The following is an 18,518-nucleotide window of genomic DNA, read 5'->3' on the forward strand; positions in this document are numbered from 1 at the left end:
GCGGAGGGGCGCGAGGTTTCAAGATGGCGGTGGCAGGGTTGCTGACCGGGAGGCAGAGGTGAAGGCCCCTACGAGGTAAAAGGGGCCAAGAATCGTCCCATCCCCGCTTCCTGCAGTCCCAGGAACCCAGCAGAAGTGTGAGTGTGCAGGATTGTTCCACTCCGTTCCTTCATCTCTCCCGACCCTTCTCCGGGCCCGCGCGTTTGCCTCGGGGACACCAGGCCCGTGAGCTCCGCTCTTCCTCGCGGTTGGGTCTCCCGGGTCGCGGACCGGGGGATCTTCGAGCCAAGGGCGGTGCGGCTTCCAGCGTTTCAGCAGCTGTTCACCCGAGTCAGTTAGCGCCACCTCCTGCCTGTGCTCGTTGACCGGCCGCTTTAGATTTGACGTCTTCTTGTACCTCGAGTCAGGGTCAACCGTCGCTATGGTTTCGGCAGTTGCTGCTGCTGTTGCTTCCCTTGGTAAACTGGGCTCCGTCCCACTGCTGCCTCTTCGGTTAAATTTAGTTTCCCCACGGTTTTGTGGCCCAGTTTCCCTGTCGTTTCTGCTTTTAAACCAAAAGTAGTTCGTGCAGACTAAGGCTCCATGGTCTTCTGTAGAAATCCTCTGTAATTAGTATCTGTTCTTTGTTACAGTTGCGGGAGAGGAAGGTCAAAACAGGAGCCTGAGAGTAATTGAGAACACAGCAAAAAAGATACAAGTCATCAAAGATTAGGGGAGCCTATATTTCTACTAATGTTGCTTGTTCCCACCTCCTTTCTCCCCGACTCCCAGTTTTTTTCTGTGAAGGAAATCCTGCGCAGGGTGAATTAGTTGCCACTGGAAAAGCTTTGAAGCATTTAGCAGAAATCAAGGCATTTGAACACTTGCTGAAAGAGGCATTAACTAGTGAACTTTTCTTGACAAAATCTTCATACGAGGAAGAAGGGGAGGTATAATTACTTGTATAGGCTACTAAAAATTTTATCTCATGATCTTCCCTTTCCCACCCTTTAAAAGTCTACTTTCAGGGGTGCCTGGGTGGCTCAGTCACTTAAGAGTCCGACTTCGGCTCAGGTCACGATCCCACGGTTTGAGGGTTCGAACCCCGCGTCGGGCTCTGTGCTGACAGCCTGGAGCCTGCTTCGGATTCTGTGTCTCCCTCTCTCTGCCCCTCCCCTGCTTGCTCTCTCTCTCTCTCTCTCTCTCTCTCTCTCAAAAAGAAAGAAATGTGTAAAAAAAAATTTAAAAAGATAAATAAAAGTCTACTTTCAAAAGAAAGTAAGTTTGTCAACTTTATTATTGGGAAGGGTGAGCATTAAAAAGTTAAACCTTAATTGGAACAAGAGAAAGAAGTAATATAATAATGTCTCAGATTAGTAAAAATCTTGACTTGCAAAATATTTTCTCTCAAGCACTATCATCCCTTTCAGTTATCTTAAAAAGCACAAATCAGGAATCAAGTGGGTGCTAGTAAAAATGTGTCTTGACATTCTTGGACACTTCTTCATATAATACTTTTCATTTTTAATATTTGCACCTTTAGTTATGTTTTAAGCTCTTGAGAGCCAAGAATTCTATCTGAATTAGAATGAAATCTGAATTAAATAGCCTTAAATTAATGAGTTTTTACTATCTTAAAGATGTTGGGAATACATGACAAGAAAAACCATGGAGAGAGACAAGAATGAGCTATCTGTTTTTTTGAACTCACATTATTACCACCATTCTCTTTTGATTCCCCTTTCACCCTAAATAGAAACCAAGGGTGTAGGAAAAGGTCTAATGGTTTTTCGTAGGCATGATTTGTCCCCATATTGTCAAAGCATATTCTGATTCTTTTCAGTTGACAGAGTCGGTCTGTTGTGATCCATTTTAAAAAGTTAATAATCAAAGGAATGTTTCTTTTCAAGAGATTGGTAGAAGTTTTGTAACATAAAATGGAAGACACTTTGTAAATAGAGGAAAAATAAGCTATTTCTTTGTCTTTGCAGGTTTTTGGTTTTTTTTTTTTTTTTTTTTTTTTTTTTTTATGAACAAGTAAATCATACAAGTTGTCAACATGGGACGGAGATCTACATCATCCACCAAGAGTGGAAAATTTATGAACCCTACAGACCAAGCCCGTAAGTGTCCATTAGTATGGAATGATAAAGAAGAAGAGTGATAAAATTGCAAACATTAGAGAATCTATTATGCCTTAATTATAAAACCAGCCATGGTAGGAGTCAGTTGTATGAAGTTATCCAGTGTTCTTGGGAGTACATGATGAAAACTTTAAACATGCAAAAAAATTAGTACCCATATTTTTTTTTAAGTTTATTTATTTATTTTGAGAGAGTGTGTGCATGATCGGGGAAAGGGCAGAGAGAGTGACATCTTTTTCTTTCAGAATCATAGTTACTTTTTAAGAAGCTTAAAACAAAAACTTCTCAGGACATTTTTGGTTGACATAATTAAAGGGTGCTGTTGGCATCTAATGGGTAGAGCCCACAAATGCTCCTAAATATTCTGGAGTGCATAGGACAACCTCCCACAATAAGAATTAATCTGTATTAAGTTGGAGAAAATGTTAGTGTTCAAGATTTGAAAGTTTTATGTTTTCTCTGTCTCTAAAGGAAAAGAAGCCCGGAAGAGAGAATTAAAGAAGGTATGATTTCAGAAGCATCCTATGAGGCATAGTGATGTTTGGCACATCTTACTATTTGGGATTAGTGGATTTCAGAACAACATTTACAGTTTTTTGTCAGGAAAGATACTTCATACTGCTTCTAACAAACCATAAAATTACTAAGCCAAAATACCATATTTGGAAACAGAACTGAAAAAACTTTGCAGTTAAGCTCATGAGGAGTTATTGTAACATTGTCTATTTGATTATCTTTCCCAGTGAGTTAAATATCTTTGAAAGGAATTTCTTTTTGCTATTAAGGCATATTGCTCTGTTAAAAGCTACTGAATTAGTGAATGGAAATAAATATGGTTCTAAATAGTTTTGTGGGTTTTTTTTTTCATTTTGTAGCTGTCGAGTTTGTGGCAAAGTGTTTCCCAGAATAAAAAAGTATTTACTTTTTAGTATCATGCCTTAACACATTGAGAGAATGCAGATTTTTAATAGCTTTTAATGGGGTTTTCTTAGTTCATTGTTCAGTATCAAATCTGCAAAACTTTTCTCTAATATATAGTTTTAGAATTAAGCTTAAAAAAACTAAGATTTTTTTTAAGTAATTGCTAAAGACCTCACAAAATTGAAGGAAATACTTGCCTAAGAAAGCACACATAGTAATGCTCATTTATCTTTTTGTCTAAAGTTGAAATATTTGAGAACAAAAAATTACATAGCTTTGGTTGTGGTGGTTGAAACGAGATCAGAAACCGAGGAGAAGTTTGGCTTCATTTCAAATAGATTCAGATTCTTGATGCAAATGGAAATAAAAACTCATATGGGTGTCCAGTTTCTTGACATAGTGCTCTTTTGTTTCTCTAAGAACAAAAAACAGCGCATGATGGTACGAGCTGCAGTTTTAAAGATGAAGGATCCCAAACAGATTATCCGAGACATGGAGAAATTGGATGAAATGGGTAAGAATTTATAAAAGGCTAGATTTCATAGCAGGTATAACAGTCTTATACATGGAGGCAGGCAAGCAGGTAATGAGGAGAGCAGCACAGGCATGAGTAAAACAAAAGTATGATGACATTTGACAGTTAGGCTTAGTTTTAGTATCAGGAAGACTAAAATGGAGGGGTAGGGAGCGATTTGCACACTGAAGATCTTACCCAGTGTAAGATGAATCCCATTTATTTAGCTTGAACTAATTGTTATTGAAGTAATGAAAGCCTGTTTTGACCAGTTCAAAAATGAAAGCCTGTTTTCCAGACAAGACTGAATTCTGGAGGTTTTTGTTTGTTTTGGTTTTTAATTTTGGCAACTACAACGTACATCTAAGTATTACCCCACCATGAATTTATCAGTTTCCCATTTTTCCCAATGAGAAGATCAGACACTTGACCCACTTAGTGAGGTGGTAGAAGTCATCAAATACTTAAAATCTAATTTTATAGAATATCGTATTAGGATTTCTCCCTTTTTTCACATTTCTTTGAGTAATTTTACTCAGTTTCTTCATATGCATCTTCAATGTCACAAGTTTTTTTATAACTGGAATCATACAAATAACTTGTTATCTTTCCTTGAATCAAAGTTGCTTGAGAATTGTCTGTGTGATGCTACCACTGGAAATTTTATCCCAACCCACAAAGATCCATTCAGAGCATGGGATTTTTTATTTTTCTGCCTCCTTTACCTTTTTTTAATTTAATTTTTATTTTTTTTTAATTTACATCCAAGTTAGCATGTAGTGCATTAATGAGTTTAGGAGTAGAAGCCAGTGATTCATCCCTCTCTGTGTATAACACCCAGTGCTCATCCCAACAAGTGTCCTCCTTTATTGCCTCTTGCCCATTGAGCCCATTGCCCCACCTACACCCCATCCAGCAACCTTCCATTTGTTCTCAGTATTTAAGAGTCTCTTATGTTTTGTCCCCCTCCCTATTTTTGTGTGATTTTTGCTTCCCTTCATCTGTTTTGTATCATAAATTCCACATGTGAGTGAAGTCATAGGATATTTGTCTTTCTCTGATTTCACATAGCATAATATACTCTGGTTCCATCCACGTTGTTACAAATGGCAAGGTTTCATTCTTTTTGATTGCCGAGTAATACTCCATTGTATGTATATACCACATCTTTATCCATTTATTTGTTCATGGACATTTGCTTCTACCTTTTTTTTTTTTTAATTGCATAATGAAATGATTTTTCCAAGTTTTGTTAGCAAAGGTTCCCAGTTTTAGTGGTTTGCCAAAACTCAGATAGTAAGCAAAAGAGGTACAGTGGGTCTCAACAATACATTAAATGAATTTTTAAAATCCAGTTATGTGGGATTATGGTATTAGAAGTTTTGTTAAATAATGTGGCAAATCTTGTGCATTTAGCTGGGGCAAGAGTTCTGGGTCAGATTGAGTGATCCCAGATGTTTCCCAGTTCATGTGTAGCTGATCCCACTTGTTGCCTCTGCGTTAAATATTACTATGGACAATTGCTGTCCCTGAGATGTCAAGACATTACCTATTAACATGACTTCAATGATTTTTGTGGTTTTAAAGGAGATAATCGTCACAGTTGAGGTTTATTGAGCTCTTATCTTGCTATTTACCAATTTTTTTCCAGATGTTATTTAACCCTTGCAACAGCTTTTGGGTAGGTGTGTTCCACATGTTTTATGAGTGAGGAAACTCAGGCACATACTTTACTCAAGGTTGTGCTGTTAGGAAGTGGCAAGCTGGGATTAAAACTCCGGCATTCAACACTTGTATTAATCACACTAAGAATAGTGTGTGATGTAAGACTGTATCTTCCAAATAAATCACCAAGGTTAATAGGATTTAGGGAAGAAGATAATTAAACTTGCTATCTGTAAAAAAAGAAGGGAACACTGTTGATCAGGTTTCTAATTACAATTTATAAAACTTAACACAGTTTATAAAACTCAGTATAAACTAGTTTAGGCAGAGAAAATATGTACATTGACTCCCATAGTTGGTAAATCCCAGAGGGAAGCTCTCATGTGTCTGTCTGGTCTACTCTCTTGTTAGCCTCATTCAGTATATTGCTAATGAACTTCTTGGGATGGAAGGTGAAATATGTGTGTGTGGAATTAGTGGGACACAAGGTCACAGCTTTAGGTTTATTTTATCCCTCCTGTGAGGGATCCACACTTAAAATCTCCACATCCACATTTAAAATCTCAGAGAAGTATCTAGTTTCAGTTTGGATCATGTGCCATTTGATCTCTGAGTCAGTCACTGGCAGGGGGAGTGGAGGGAGGCAGGTATAATTGACCAGGCAAGCCTGGGAGTCTTGTGCTGATAATCCCTCTTGGGGCAGAAGACTTGAAATGAAGCCCTATGTTGAATACATGGAAAGAGAAAGGATTGTATGGTAACTAGACACCAGTCCACTATAAAAATAATTAAGTGGTGAGGTAGACACTACTGGATATTTTATTTGTGATCCCATTAAGTCATCAGACTTTGTTGTAAAGTAGTTGATGTCCCCATTTTCCAGATGAAGAAGTTAAAGGTCACAGAATTCAAGTCAAGTGCCCAGGATCTCAGAATTAAAGAAAGAATTAAAGAGTCAGGTCTGATTGAAGCCTCACTATATAGCAAGTTGTTAGCGTAAGGGAATGAAAATCGATTTTTATTACAGTGATTATGAAATCAATTAGGTGCTGTTTTTATAAAAGAAAGTAAAATTAATGGCTTTCTTAAAAGGGTGGAATTTCAACAAATGTCTGTTGCACTTTATAGTAAATTTTAGAAGTAATATACCTGGTCTAGGTCCCTTTTAAAAGTTTTAGCATATAGGGAGATTATATTAAATTATATAGTTAGTTGATAACCTAAATGAAACAAGTTTTTATGTTTAATTTGAATATCTACTCTTTTCTTTCAGAGTTTAACCCAGTGCAGCAACCACAGTTAAATGAGAAGGTGCTGAAAGACAAGCGTAAAAAGCTGCGTGAAACCTTTGAACGTATTCTACGACTCTATGAAAAAGAGAATCCGGATATTTACAAAGAATTGAGAAAGCTAGAAGTAGAATATGAACAGAAGAGGGCTCAACTTAGCCAGTATTTTGATGCTGTCAAGGTAATCAAGTTTCTTTTAGAGAAACTAAAATGTTTTTAGATTTGCTCTTAAAATTGACAGTGTGAGAATTGGTCATATTCTTCCTCTTGACAAATTTTTTTTTTTAATGTTTATTCTTGGGAGAGAGAGCACAAGCCAGGGAGGGGCAGAGAGAGAGAGGGAGACAAACCATCCAAAGCAGGCTCCAGGTTCTGAGCTGTCAGCACAGAGCCGGGTGTGGGACTCGAACTCACGAACCATGAGATCATGACCTGAGCTGAAGTCAGGCACTTAACCGACTGAATCACCCAGGTGCCCCTTGGCAATTTCTTGTCAAACTAAACATAGACCTTCTCCATGAGCCAGCAAATCTAATGCTACATATTTACACAAGAGAAGTTAATCCATCTGCCAACACAGTAATAGCCAAAAACTGGAAATAGCCCACATGTCCATTAATAGGATAATGGATAAACAAACTAGTATATTTATAAAATTGAATGTACTCAGCAATAAAGAATGACCTACTGATACTCAAAACCACATGGGATAAAAAAATTTTTTCATGGATATATGTCAAAACATGTTGAACTTCTTTCATAGTTACTCCATTTGTATGACATTCTAGAATAGACAAAACTAATCTGTGGATGAAAAAATTAATAACAGTGGTTGCTATGGGATATTGTTAGGGATCGACAGGAATATGAACTATATGCATTTGTCAAAACAGAATTTATACGTTTCACTGTGAATTTTGTTTCAAAAATGTAAAAAAGGGGCGCCTGGGTGGCTCAGTCGGTTAAGCCTCCGACTTCAGCTCAGGTCACAATCTCGCGGTCCGTGAGTTCGAGCCCCGCGTCGGGCTCTGGGCTGATGGCTCAGAGCCTGGAGCCTGCTTCCGATTCTGTGTCTCCCTCTCTCTCTGCCCCTCCCCCGTTCATGCTCTGTCTCTCTCTGTCTCAAAAATAAAACATTAAAAAAAAAAAAATGTAAAAAAAAAATGATATAGTTGTTATAAAGTAGGTAGTATCGGTCCTGCTTTATAGATAAGGAAACTAAAGTAACTTTGCTTAGTCACACAGCTAGTGTGTGGCAGAAATTAAACGAAGGCAGACTAACTTTAGAAACCCAAGCTCTTCCACGGGTTATATGCTATTTCTAAGTTAATTGGTAAGTGCTATTTATCATCCAGAATATTTAAAAGGGTGGCTTTGGTGCTAGATACTTTTAATAGTTGGATTTCCATAAACAGCTATTTCAAACCATAACCCAAAAGGATAAGTTGATGATAGGAGGGAGAAGAGCAGCAGAGTTTGTCTCTTTTAGAGGTGATAAGGATTTTTTTTCCATTCATTGACAGGTTTTGGAAATATTGACAAATATTGGTATTGATATTTTTTCCTGATACTTACGTTAAGTGGAAAGCAAATCCAGTTTATGAAGCAGCAGGTGGTTAATTTTTAGTGTTGAGTTTGTGGCTTGCTCTTATCATACCATTGAAAAATTTTGTTTCAGAATGCTCAGCACGTGGAAGTGGAGAGTATTCCCTTGCCAGATATGCCGCATGCTCCTTCCAACATTCTGATCCAGGACATTCCACTTCCTGGTGCCCAGCCACCCTCCATCCTTAAAAAGACCTCAGCCTATGGGTAAGGAAGCGGTAGCATCATCAGATAGCATTTATTAAAAGTACCTTTTGACTATCCAGTGCCAAAATTATTGTAGTGGAAATGAAAGGCAACGTGAATGTAAGTGGTGCCCCGCCTGATTAAATGTGAAGAAATCCCTTAAAAATGTTTGAAGAGAGGAAATAAATATCTTCTCATTATTAACGTGGTAACTGTAAAATTTTCTTCATAGACCTCCAACGCGGGCAGTTTCTATACTTCCTCTTCTCGGTCATGGTGTTCCACGTTTGCCCCCTGGCAGAAAACCTCCTGGTCCTCCCCCTGGCCCACCACCTCCTCAAGTCTTGCAAATGTATGGCCGTAAAGTGGGCTTTGCTCTAGATCTTCCCCCTCGTAGGCGGGATGAAGACATGTTATATAGTCCGGAACTTGGTAAGGAGTGACTGTTTCTTTTGCTTTTAACAACCTTTCTACCGTCATTTTTTAAGCTGGCCCTGTTTAACATCTTGTTTACCATCCTCAGAACTTGGAAAATGAATGAGGATTACATGTACATACTAACAGACGGATAAGTCACAGAATTTGCTTAAGTAAAAGCATCATACATAAGGAAGTATAGAAATGTTTGTTGTGTTTTAAAATAGGCTCTATTAAGAGATGTCACCTTCTTACTAATAATCCCTTAAGATTCAGATACTTGTTTCCTTTTCAGTTTTATTGCCCTCAGACTAGAACATAGTTTTATATGTTCTCTATGTAAACAAGTATCTTGTATATGTGTGTGCATCCAAGTTTCCACATATAGAATTTGTTTTCAAATTTAAACCTTTTAAAAAATACCTTACGTTATCAAAAAGGTTTTAAAACTGTTACCATATGGAAATATTGTTAGACGGTATGAACAGCTCATATCATATACAGAATCTTTCTGGTTCATATACAGAACCAGAATCTGTAGGTTCATATACAGAACCTACAGAAACAGGTAGGTCATTCTGAGTTAAATAATAGTTTTCTGTGCTCTGAGACCCCGTGTGTATGTGGAGGATCCAATAGTAATACTTGTTTCCTGCTCCCTCCTACTTTGTCAGCTCAACGGGGTCATGACGACGATGTTTCCAGCACCAGTGAAGATGATGGGTATCCTGAGGACATGGATCAAGATAAGCATGATGACAGTACTGATGACAGCGACACTGACAGATCAGATGGAGAAAGTGAAGGGGATGAATTTGTGCACCGTGATGATAACGAAAGAGACAACAATGAAGAAAAAAAGTCAGGTATGTCCTGATGAAAGGTCCATGGTATTGATCAATGAACACACAAGACAAAGGTCTTGATTTATTAACACATCTGTAAAAATAATTGTGAATATCTTGAAAGGAAGGATCATAGCTCCATTCATCTTTATATCTCAATCTTAAAAGTTCTTGACACATACTAAGTACTCGGTGGATGTTTGTGATGGAAAAATAAATTAAGCAGTGTATGTAATAAAGAAGCCTATGTAATAAAGTCCACTTGGGGAGAAAAATAACTATTTCAACAGCATGAGGATGTACTTTTATGGGGATGTGTAGGAAAAAAGAATAAGCACACAACCATACTGAGAAAGCCATATTCACATTGTTAGTTTGTTTTTTAATAAGTCTGTTTAAATAACTTAAATTTTCTGTGTTCATTGTGTCTTCACATGAACCAGACCACAATTATAATTCAGGTACACTTGCAAGTGAGTCATGATATAATGGAAACATCCAAAATGTAGGTTATGTGTCCATTTGATTATTACAAAATCGGACTGAGTTACGTGTACTTTTAAAAAGTAGTTATGATATTCATCAAGAAAATGTTAAGCATCATGATAGAAACTGAGCAGTGCAAAACGTATAATAATCTCTCACACCTCTGTAGTCTTGCAGTTTCTTTTAAAATTGTTTTTGTAACCTACAATACCATATTTATGTGTTAGTAATACTACTGATGTATTTATAACGATGACAGATCTTTCCTTAGAGCTGGTAACGAAAAGTTACGGAGGACTTACATAGGAGCTAGCACTCAAAAATAGCAAGTCCTTAGAGCCACAGCAGCTCCATTTTTCTCTGGCATTGTGTGATCCTTTGCCTCATTTTTCCCTTTTCCTGCCACCTTTTGTTACTCATACATACTCATCAGTGTACACGTGCTGAAAGTGGCTATCCTAACTATGACTTGACATTCATCTAATATTTGTTCATTTTGTACTGTATGCAAGGAATTTTCCTAGACAAAGGATACAAAGTGAACACAACTAAAGCCCTGCCCACATGGAACTTTGTAAATGTTTACCAACAAAGATTGCTTCCAATGTTGTACCCTTTGGCAACATGTTTAATAGCGTCTAGTAGATAGCTTGATTTATCAGGTTAAAAAGGTCCCTTCTAGTCCCACTTTGCTAAGAGTTTGTAATAAATATTTTGAAGCATCTGTTGGGATGTTGTTATGGTTTTTAAGTTGTTTAATGTGATGAACTATATTCATGGCTTTTCTAATGTTAAACCTCACCTTGCATTTCTGGGACCAACCCTACATGTTTATGATGTATTTTTCTTTTAAAACACTGTTAGATTCTGTTTGGTTATACAGGTGGGTATAACAACACCGGGGTTAGGAGCTCCGACCCTGTGTGCAATCAGAACATCCGTGCATAACTTTTGGTTCCCCCAAAACTTAATAGCCTAGTGCTGACCGAAGTTTTACCGATAACACAAACCATTGATGAACACACATTTTGTCTGTTGTGTGTATTATATACTACAGTCATGCAATAAAGTAGGCTAATTCATAAGGAAAGTACAGTTACAGTACTGTACTATATCACAAAAAAAATCCATGCGTAAGTGGACCCACTCAATTCAAACCCATGTTGTTCGAGGGTCAACTGTATTTTATAGTAGGTTAGTTTTGGTATCAGGGTTGTGCTGGCTTCATGAGTTCTGGATTGCATTCCATCTTTTCCTGTGCCCTTTTACAGGAAATTTCTGTAACTCCCATGTTTGCCTGAAGTTCCTTGTAAAAATTATTTGGGCCAGGTTAGAAAAAGATTTTTAACTACCACTTCAATTTTATAAATTCTGGTCTTTTCTCTGGCCAATTTTTGTAATTTATATTTTTAGAGAGAACTGTCTTTTATCAGGGTTTTCAGTTTTACAGGCATAAAGATATTGATGGTATTCTTCAAGTTTTTAAAATTGATGGATTTGAAATCACAATTGCATATGTTTACCACCAGTGGGCACTTCTTCTATTACCTTTTATACGGCTCTTTCAGCACTTAACTTCTGCCAAATAGTGGGCAGCCATCATATCTGGTGCTTTATAGCATTATATAGTAAGCATTTACTGAATTTTGTTGTTCCTGATCTACCCCATTCTCTCCTTCCCCTGGCCCCTAAGGTCTGAGTGTAAGATTTGCGGATATGCCTGGAAAATCAAGGAAGAAAAAGAAGAACATGAAGGAGCTGACTCCTCTTCAAGCCATGATGCTTCGAATGGCAGGTAAAACTGGGAAAGAGGCGTGAAATCACCTTTTGGATATTTCCTCCTGCTAGTTCCTTTACATATGGTTTCCCATTTAGTGTCTCAGCAACCCTAAAGCAAACAATAAATCCTGTTTTAGGTTTGGAGACATTAAGGTAAGCTGTCCAGAGTTGCCCGGCTAGTAAGTTGTTACACTGGCATTTAGATCCAGGTCGGTCTTGTTCAAAAGCCTGGGCTTATTTCCCTCTGCTCCACTAACATAGATGAGTGGAATACTGTTTGATTCTTCCACATCTAAGTATTTTACTGAAGAAGACTATTGAGATAATTGTAAGAAAGCACTGAACTGAGCATGTGTCTTCAGGCATCACTTTTTTGCAGACTGTAAAAAATGAATCAGTCCCATTTACCTGGTTTAAAATTTCCTTTAGGTCAGGAAATCCCAGAGGAGGGACGAGAAGTAGAAGAATTTTCAGAGGATGATGATGAAGATGATTCTGATGATTCTGAAGCGGAAAAGCAATCACAGAAACAGCATAAAGAGGAATCTCTTTCTGATGGCACATCTGCTGCCTCTTCACAGCAGCAAGCTCCCCCACAGTCTGTTCCTCCTTCTCAGATACAAGCACCTCCCATGCCAGGACCACCTCCTCTTGGACCACCCCCTGCTCCACCTTTACGGCCACCTGGACCACCTACTGGCCTTCCTCCTGGACCACCTCCAGGTAAATTAGCACTTCGGTATTGTGAAAAATAATTACATCTCTCTGTGATTAGAATGATGAAGTCATTTCAAAAATATACATCATTAGTGCTGATGTTTTCTCCTGATACCCTAAGAGAGAAAGGATAAGTGCGATTTATTCCTACAGCACTGTTTGCAATTCATAGTACTTACGACAGCCGTCTTTTTCTCCAAAGATCTTCTTTTTTCAGGGTTCTTTACTTCTGACGTTCGCAGGCAGAAACTGGAATACGAAACTGGGGGTTTCTTTAGTACTGCTTTTTAATATGACAGGTTGGCCGAATTCTAAATTGATAGCTAGTGAGACTAGGGCACAGTAAATACTATCAAGTATCCTTCTTTGGTTGGGAATTGTTGGATGTCAGTCTTCAGAGATAAAAGTGATCAGTATTAATGTAGTTTGGCATACCAGTATAAGAAGTTTATTTAAAATGCGAACTTCTTGGCCATTTATGATTTTATAGTTCTTCATCCTGCAGTTGGCCAGTTAAGTTTTTTCACTTGAGTTTATCCTTTTCCAATTGGTGGTGCAAAAGCAAATTACCTGTCTTACGCCCTTTTCAGTGGTCCTTGTCAATATCTTATTGTGTTTCAGGGGAATTCTTAAAGCACCCTGCTCTGTATTCCATTTTCAGCTTTATTTTGGAAATTTAAGAATTCTTCTCATCTTTGTACAATTTCTAGCCCAGCAGAGCTGTGATTGAGTATGTTTTTTTTCAGTGCTGGGATATAAAGAGAAATGATCCATAACAAAATTACTACCCTATCTGGTGCTCAGATATTTGTTGAATGAATTCAGTTTCCACATATGTTTTGGTCAGTTTTTGAAGTTACCTGATTTCAAGTTAAAATGATAAGTCAGACCACATCGGAGTTACCTGTATACCACAGTTACCTACTTCATACGTTATTTGTCTTACGCTAATTTGCCGTTTTTCTCTTTACAGGAGCTCCTCCATTCCTGAGACCACCTGGAATGCCAGGGCTCCGAGGGCCTTTACCCCGACTTTTACCTCCAGGCCCACCCCCAGGCCGGCCCCCTGGTCCTCCCCCAGGTCCACCTCCAGGTCTGCCTCCTGGCCCTCCTCCTCGGGGACCCCCACCAAGGCTACCTCCCCCTGCGCCTCCAGGTAAAGCTCTTGATTTTGATTTATACTACAAAAATTTGACTACCACATACTTCATCCTGCTCTAAGACATATTGTCACATTTCGATATCCTGAAGTCAAGGGGTATTCTAAAATGTTTTTAAATCGCTTTTGACGTAGGTTGAAGTTGAGTTTTTCCAAAGGGTATTTGCATTGGATTCTGTCTGTCGTATGAGGGATTTTTCCCAGCCAAAGACTACCTTGGATTAAATTCTCCATTTGAGTAGGGTGTTTTGCACAGACAGGGACAGGCAACGCTTCTAATTGTGAAGTCATTCCATTTATTTACATGAGTATGAATTTAAAGTTTAAAATTATAAGGCAGATTCCCCCTCCTCTCTTAACCAATATCAGTGTGAAATATGCAGATTTCCTTGCACTCTTAGTTTGTGTGGTATGTGTATTTCTAGTTTATTACATTGACTCCCGGTTTAATGTGAAAGCCTCCTTTTAAGCTCCCTGGATTCTCAGTGGTATCCGGAATAATTATGAGTCTGTATAAGTAATAGCATCTTAGGTTCTGTGAAATTTGGTACTTTATATTCAATCTTAAAAGTGGTGTTTGAAGAAAAATAATCTGGAGGTTCTGGGTAAATGACAATGGTATGTCTGAACCATCAAAAGGACACGAATTCTTTTCCAGTGGTGGTGACATACTGTGATTAGTTACATTCTCTCATTCCAAGGTTAGAATTACATTTCCTGCCCATTGGGCTACTTTTTTCAGGGGAGGAATGGTGTGGAAATCAGTAAATAATGCATGAGAATGAAACCCCCAACCTTGGCCTTGATAGTATCTGCATTACACAGCTAGTATAATGTCTTGGGCTGTCAGATTTGAAATTTGACAAAGGTGACATCCTACTTGAAACCAGTTGGTGTTGTCAACTTTATAGATTAAAATAGTACATTACTCTGAGAGGAAGAAAACATAAGTACAGGGACACAGACTGAAAGTGAATACAATTTCCTGGGGCGCCTGTGTGGCTCAGTCGGTTAAGCAGCCGACTTTGGCTCAGGTCATGATCTCGCGGTCCATGAGTTCGAGCCCCGCGTCGGGCTCTGTGCTGACCGCTCAGAGCCTGGAGCCTGTGTCAGATTCTGTGTCTCCCTCTCTCTCTGACCCTCCCCCGTTCATGCTCTGTCTCTCTCTGTCTCGAAAATAAATAAACGTTAAAAAAAAAAAAAAAATTTAAAAAAAAAAACGAAAGTGAATACAATTTCATGATAAAATATTCCTTCCTATCAAAAAGTATTCCTGAGTTTCAAATAGCAAGCAGCATGATTTTAGCTTATTTTTTCTAAATTGCCCATTTTTAAAAAATTGTCAACCTATGTTTTTAACATCTTTAATGGTTAAAATGGCTTCACGTAGTATTCATTGGCCCGTTTTCGCCTTCATTTAGGTATCCCTCCACCCCGTCCCGGCATGATGCGCCCACCTTTGGTGCCTCCACTTGGACCTGCCCCACCTGGGCTTTTCCCACCAGCTCCCTTGCCGAACCCGGGGGTTCTAAGTGCTCCACCCAACTTGATTCAGCGACCCAAGGCGGATGATACAAGCGCAGCCACCATTGAGAAGAAAGCCACCGCAACCATCAGTGCCAAGCCACAGATCACCAATCCCAAGGCAGAGATTACTCGATTCGTGCCCACTGCGTTGAGGGTACGTCGGGAGAATAAAGGGGCCGCTGCTGCTCCCCAAAGAAAGTCAGAGGATGATTCTGCTGTGCCTCTTGCCAAAGCAGCCCCCAAATCTGGTCCATCTGTCCCGGTCTCAGTGCAGACTAAGGATGATGTTTATGAAGCTTTCATGAAAGAAATGGAAGGGCTACTGTGACAGCTTTTAATGCCAGAACAGGTTTCTGTTCACATGAGTGGTTTGTGGGGAAAGAGGCTCTTACTAAACTTAGTGAAAGAGCTGCTTTCACTGTCAGGGTATTTTTAAATTTCAGTTCAAGGAATATCCTAAAATTTAGCCTTGTTCAGAATTTGTTGCGTATAAGACAGAGTTATTTCATTCAGAATAGATTGGTTATTGAAGCCGTGCTGCTAACATCCATTCCCTTCATACCACCATTTTCATCCCGTTTGTTCCCCTTCTCCAGTTCTTTGGAGACGTGATCGGGGGGATCTTTGTTACTTATTTGTTATGATTCTCTTCTTGTGTGCTGTGGGCACTGGAGTAGAGATTTCTGAAAAACAGTTTATTTTACCCCATCTTGCCTTTTGTGTTTGAGTTATTTTAATATTTTCTTGTAAATATTTTGTAATATTTTAGTGAAATGGATCGCAATGTCATTTCCTAATACAAAGCAAGATATGTGGGAAGAAATTGTACAATTCTTTGATGAAAATTATTTCCCACTGACCTAAACTTTGAGTGTTTCATGGAATAAATAAATAAATGTTCTACACCGAGACATCCTCTGTGTTACTGGTAGTATATAAATATGATATCTGTGTTATGGGCACAAAAGAAACCAGTATTTAAAACTTGGGTTTTAAGGAACTACCGTAGCTGGTACACAATGAAACTCTGATTGAAGATATGGTTAAAACTACGTTTTAAATTTTAAGGGATCAAGAAAAGAGGATTACTTTCTTTCAGAATTATCTTACTGGCTTTGGAGAAATTGAGAGGTTATTAATTGTGTGGAAGATGAGTCTTCTCAAAGATTATTTGCTTTCCCAGAGCTGTGTGAGCTGACACTAATTGATGATAAAAAGCTTTGAAACCATTTCTAAATCATTAGATAGCCAGATATGGTTACTTCTTTTACTTTATTGCATTGTCAGTTGTATAAGCTTTTGTTAGTAAAAGCACATAAGGGTTGCCGGGTGGATCAGTCAGTTAAGCATATGGCCGACTCAGGTCATGATCTCACAGTTGGTGAGTTTGAGTCCCACATCAGGCTCTGCGCCTCCAGCTTGGAGCCCGGAGCCCGCTTCAGATTGTGTCCCTCTCTCTCTGCCCCTCCCCTGCTTGCACTGTCTCCCTCTCAAAAATAATACTAAAAAAGGCACATCAAATGAGGGACGCCCAGGTATCTGACTTTGGCTCAGGTCATGCGTGATCTTGGGGTTCATGAGTTCGAGCCCCACATCGGGCTCTCTACTGTCCATGCAGAGCCCGCTTCAGATCCTCCGTCTCCCTCTCCCTTGCTCATGTGTGTGCATACTCTCTCAACACTTACTAAGCATTAAAAAAAATAAAAGCACATAAAATAAGAATGCTTGATTTTATTAATTTGCATCAATACCATTTTCTAACTAATTCATCTAGCCAGTAATCCTGGGAAATGATGTTCGTAGATACTGTCCCCATTTTACAAATGAGAATATTGAAGCCAAAAGGTTTGTGTGACTTACCCAGTGGCCCAAAGTGTGAATATTCTATGAACAAAGACATATGTACAAGCCCAAGGAGACCATGTATACACTGAGTTTAGGCTAAGTGTACCTATTCTTTCCACTAGATCTTAACCTGTCATGTGAGTCATCAAAAATTGGTGATATCCTAAAAAGATAGTACAATAACACAATGAGGCTGTTCTTCTCTTGAGGGTGATTTCTTTGATGGATTTTTACATTTCTGTTCTGAGATCTGTGTATGTGACTTTTTCTTGGAAGTTACTCCGGGTTAAAGCAAATCCTGTCAAAGCAGTCTATGGATCATTTGGAGGTTTTTGTTTTTGGTATAATCAGTGCAGGCCAGTAAGTGAATTGAATCTTTTATCATTTAGATACAAGATTCAAACACAGTTATATCATCATCAAGTCAATATTATAATCTAAGTGTAAACAATTGTTCTCTGGTATTTGGTCTGCAAATTTTTAATGTTCTTGCTTAAAATTTGTATTTTTGTCCAAGAGATTTGTGTTTTCACATTTATTAAGGGAGCTGTTGACAGTTTATCTTAAAGTCATTTCCTAATATCACTAGTTTAATTGTATGAAAAGTCAGTTGCACAATCTGACACATTTTATATGTTAGCCATATCTGCAGGAAAAGGGAATCAGCAGTTCAAAACTTGGGTCGATTCTGAGTCGGCACTTAACCATCAGGATCATAATTTATGTCATGTTTTCAAAAAACTGGTTCGATCACTGCTAAGCTTGATACAAATCTCTAAGCAGATAATACGGATAAATATTACTGTTTCCTTCTCAAAGTGTCACTTTGTTATACATTAATTGCCCCTTAAAGTCATTTTGAAATTCCTTTTACTCTTTTTCCTGGGCTTAAGATGTGAAGGATCACCACAACAATATTCTGCCATGGCGTAGAATCAGCGTAAAGTCCTAGATGACACCCAAAGTTCCATTTAGTTTCAATTCTCATTTTGTATATTCCAGTTTGTGCTGTTTATAAAAGACCACTTTATATAGAGTTGGGAGACTTTTTTGTAATATTTCTTAAACTTTCTTTTACTTCATCAAGTAATTCTTCAGGCCACAGAAGATGCCACAATCACCACCTCATATACAACTGCACACTCAGGTTGTGTCCTCAATTCTGACTGCAGCACATCTATATGAAAAGGGTCGTCAGTCAGAATCCGTTTGGAGGACAGGCCTTTACGGCAGCACTTCTAGAGTTCAAAGCTGTCACTGAGCAGAGGTATGGATAATTTCTACACACCGAGTCCTGGGTTCAGGAAGGTATAAATGAGCTGTGGGGAAATCTTTCTGTTCTTTCCATCCCTGGGATGAAGGACTTTTAGCAAAGGTCAGAGCTGGGACCTCTATGAGACCAAAATAAGTCTCCCTACCACAGTTCTCTTATTTCTTTTC

At 38.5% G+C, this 18,518-nt stretch overlaps 1 protein-coding gene across 1 annotated transcript; it reads left to right on the plus strand.

Moving 5' to 3' along the window:
• The first annotated feature begins 25 nt into the window (after positions 1-25).
• On the plus strand, positions 26-16,144 carry WBP11 (WW domain binding protein 11). Its single transcript, XM_025930388.2, has 12 exons — positions 26-135; positions 1,971-2,102; positions 2,595-2,626; positions 3,465-3,558; positions 6,497-6,693; positions 8,191-8,324; positions 8,536-8,735; positions 9,395-9,586; positions 11,745-11,846; positions 12,260-12,553; positions 13,521-13,703; positions 15,128-16,144. Exons 2-12 carry the CDS (start codon positions 2,039-2,041, stop codon positions 15,559-15,561), a joined length of 1,926 nt encoding a protein of 641 aa, XP_025786173.2. The 5' UTR covers positions 26-135; positions 1,971-2,038; the 3' UTR covers positions 15,562-16,144.
• The last annotated feature ends 2,374 nt before the right edge of the window (positions 16,145-18,518 follow it).

The sequence above is a fragment of the Puma concolor genome, chromosome B4 (genome assembly GCF_028749965.1).
Source record: "Puma concolor isolate L17-30 chromosome B4, mPumCon1.1.hap2, whole genome shotgun sequence".
In the NCBI taxonomy this organism is placed as follows: domain Eukaryota; kingdom Metazoa; phylum Chordata; class Mammalia; order Carnivora; family Felidae; genus Puma; species Puma concolor.